Source organism: Arachis ipaensis, chromosome B09 (assembly GCF_000816755.2).
Source record: "Arachis ipaensis cultivar K30076 chromosome B09, Araip1.1, whole genome shotgun sequence".
NCBI lineage: Eukaryota > Viridiplantae > Streptophyta > Magnoliopsida > Fabales > Fabaceae > Arachis > Arachis ipaensis.
In genome coordinates, this window is record NC_029793.2 from 143043122 (window position 1) to 143046424 (window position 3303).

Genomic DNA, 3303 nt, shown 5'->3' on the forward strand with positions numbered 1-3303 from the left:
AAACATATGAATTATTTCTGAAATATTGGATATAATAAAGAAACTACTCAGACAAACATTGTTAGAATAATCTTTATATAAATATGATGATTGAAAATGTTAAATAATATATTTGATTAAATGATTTAATATAAATATTATATTTGAAAAAAAAAATCCTTAAGCTCAAATAAAAGTGCAAAATATAAGCGAACGTGAGTGGATCACTCAGCCTAGATCGGAGAGATGGGTTCAGTGGGCAGTTTGGCCTCTATCGTAATTCGTAACAATCACTAATATGCATCTTGTCTTCAGGTAGGGATGGCAACGGACGGGTTTTTGCTTTATTCAACTCCGTTCTGTCGTGCAATAACTCGTATATAATCTGTCCTGCTTCCACTCGTGAATAGTAAAACGTTGAATCCGTCCTGCGGGTATCTGTCTTGTTCGTCTCTATAATTATTAAAATTTAATAAATAAAATTAAATTTTAAAATTTATATAATCATCATCACATACATAACATAAATTAAAGTAAAAATTTTATAAAATTTGGTGTATAGAAGAGTAAAAATTATAATTAAAATTTTGAGAAAAATATGCATACTACATTATGTCTTTTTTTTTTTTTATTCTTCGTTGAAAAACACCTTCCCCGTAAATATAACCTAGTAATTTTGGTACACTTATGAATTTTATAAGACAAGGTGATGTGACACATTACACAGAATAATTGAGAAAGAAGAAGCAAACAAACAAGGAAATACAATTTGATTTTGAAGTTGACAAGAGGAAAATAATTTGCTAATTAATTGGATGAAAAGAAACAGTGGAATGGTTAGCAATGTGCAAGCTGAATTGGCCTCCTTTTTCAGTGACATTAATCTTGTTTGATCCATTTGGAGGTTTCATGTCAAAGTTTGTTACCAACTTTGCAATGATCAAAGCCAGAATTGGCATTGCAAGAATGATCCCAGGGCAACTCCTCCTTCCAACACCAAATGGCAAGAACCTGAAATCAACCTTCCCTCCAGCCACTGCTTCTGTCTCACTCTCCTCTTCCAAGAACCTCTCTGGCCTAAACTCTTGAGGGTTCTTCCACCATGCAGGGTTATTTGCAAGCCACCATGCATTCACTACCACCTTGGACTCCTTTGGAATCTTGTACCCTCCTAGATTTGCTTCCTCAAGGTTCATGTGTGGCACAAGTAGAGGAATTGGTGTGTGAATTCTTAGTGTCTCTTTCACTGTGGCTTGTAGATATGGCAGTTCATGCAGGTTAGATTCTGTAACTGTTTGGTCTTTAAGCACTTTGGATATCTCATCACGAATCTTTCTTTGGACTTCTGGATGGTTCACCAACTCTGCTATTGCCCATTCTATTGACCACAGTGTTGTCTCTATTGCTGCAACATTTATGTTCTCTACAATGTAAAGCACATTCTCTTCACTTATTTCTCCCTTCATCTCAGCATCTATGATGTGATCAATTGCACAGCTTATCTTGTGCTTTTCTCCATTAGCAGCCATTATATTTCTGTACAGTAAGTCACATAGGTGTTACAATTTTATATTTGGTCCATTTTAATCTGGATAGTATTATTAATTGTTAAATAACTCTCCTTTAGTTAGGCAGTTAATGACAGTTAAATTATTCATTTGTTCTGTTAGGTAGCGTTTGGTGGAGAGACAGAGACGAAAAGACTGAGACAGAGACTAAGAAACAGAGATTGAAATAAATTTTAATATTCTGTTTGGTGCAAAGTGAGATACAGAAATTAAAACAAGAATGAAATTCTAATTTAATTTGTACAAAAGAGTAAAATTGGAATTAATTAATTGAAATGAGAATATTTTAGGTATAAAATGTTATTAAAGTTTCAGTTTCCATCTCTAAAAATTTTAGTCCCCTGTGTCCCTACTTTTTGGAGGTACTGAAATACTGAAATTTTAGGGACAGAAACAGAAATTTTAGTACCAATCTTTAGACCAACAAACATGATACTAAGTCTCTGTCTCAATACCTCAAAACAAACAATACCTTATAGAATTAAGGTATATAAAACATAAAATTTAGGTCCCAATTCTGAATACAAAATTTAAGTTGAATGAATGAATGTTGAATACCATTTGTTACAAATGGAAATTAAATGTAAAATCAAAGATTTATTTTACTTTCTTACCTCCTTTTCTCAATGTAATAGTTGTTGAAAAATGCCAACCTCCTAGTTTGCAAGTCCTTGCACTTGTTGAGGTAGCCCCTCAAGAAGGGTCTAAGCAGAGGTATAAAATCTCCATAGTTGTACTCAAAGCTCTGTGCCAAACGGCTTCTCTCAGAGTTAAACTTGGTAGCCTGAATGAACAAAGGGTCCTCTTGAGACTCAAACTTTGCATCAAACATCATTCTATACATGATGTTATACAGCATCAGCTGAAGCCTCCTTCTGATAACTATCCCTTCGCTCCTCACTTTCTCAACATTGCCATTGAGATCATGCACCACCAAATCCATCTCTTCTTCCCACATGTTGCTGTAGTTATGGACAACCTTGTTGGTGAAAAATGGCAGGGTCATTATCCTACGCATCTTGCGCCAATGATCACCATAAACAGTGAACACCATGTCTTGTCCATTGCCAGTGAAGATATCAAACACAACGTTTCGAGGGCGAGAGCCGAATTCAACACCTTGTGAGTGGAGGACTTGGGTGGCAAGTTCTGGATCAGATACCACAACCAAGTTCTTGGAACCAAGTTTGAGAAGGAAAACGGGGCCATAGTGTTGTGAGTATGAAGCTAGAAGACGGTGGTTGAGATCATTGCCAACTTGTAACCAATTTCCAAATATAGGAACAGAGAGAGGCCCTGGAGGGAGTGTGGTAGAAGAGTTCTTGTTCAAATATAGGAACAACGTAAACACAAGAGTGGCAATAGCAACAACGAAATTTGAGGAAGGGAAAGGAATAGAAAGTTGACAACACAAGAGTTTTGTAATTAAGGTAAGTGCTAGTGTAATAATACTAGTGTAAAAGACTGGTTTCTTGAGTTGAAGTCCCATGTTTAAATTTTTTGTGTGCAAAAGAATAATTAAGGCTAGGAATGAACTACTATATGTATATGAGTGGGTTGGTTAGAAGATATTGAGAGTAAGCTTATATATATATATATAGGAATTCCCCACAGTTTGTGATTGAATCCATGGGCTAGATTCATTGGTATTTCAAACCAAGGTAGGAAGATTAATTTCGAAATGTGATAGGTGAAGTCAAATATGTATATATGGTGAACGAGTTCAGACGAAGTATACAACCGAAATGATTGAGCT

The 3303-nt window shown here is 35.2% G+C and overlaps 1 protein-coding gene across 1 annotated transcript; it reads right to left on the bottom strand.

Annotated features, from left to right (window-relative positions):
* Positions 579-3123, bottom strand: LOC107616560 (cytochrome P450 CYP73A100). The gene is made up of 2 exons (XM_016318510.2): positions 2162-3123; positions 579-1515 (listed from the first exon to the last, which is right to left on the bottom strand). Exons 1-2 carry the CDS (start codon positions 3034-3036, stop codon positions 783-785), a joined length of 1608 nt encoding a protein of 535 aa, XP_016173996.1. The 5' UTR covers positions 3037-3123; the 3' UTR covers positions 579-782.

What these genes read in the sequence shown, in the direction of transcription:
- LOC107616560 (XM_016318510.2), bottom strand. Translation starts at nt 3,036, where the DNA reads ATGGGACTTCAACTCAAGAAACCAGTCTTTTACACTAGTATTATTACA. An exon ending in TATTACATTGAGAAAAGGAG is followed by an intron (nt 1,516 to 2,161) that starts GTAAGAAAGTAA and finishes CTTACTGTACAG; the next exon opens with AAATATAATGGCTGCTAATG.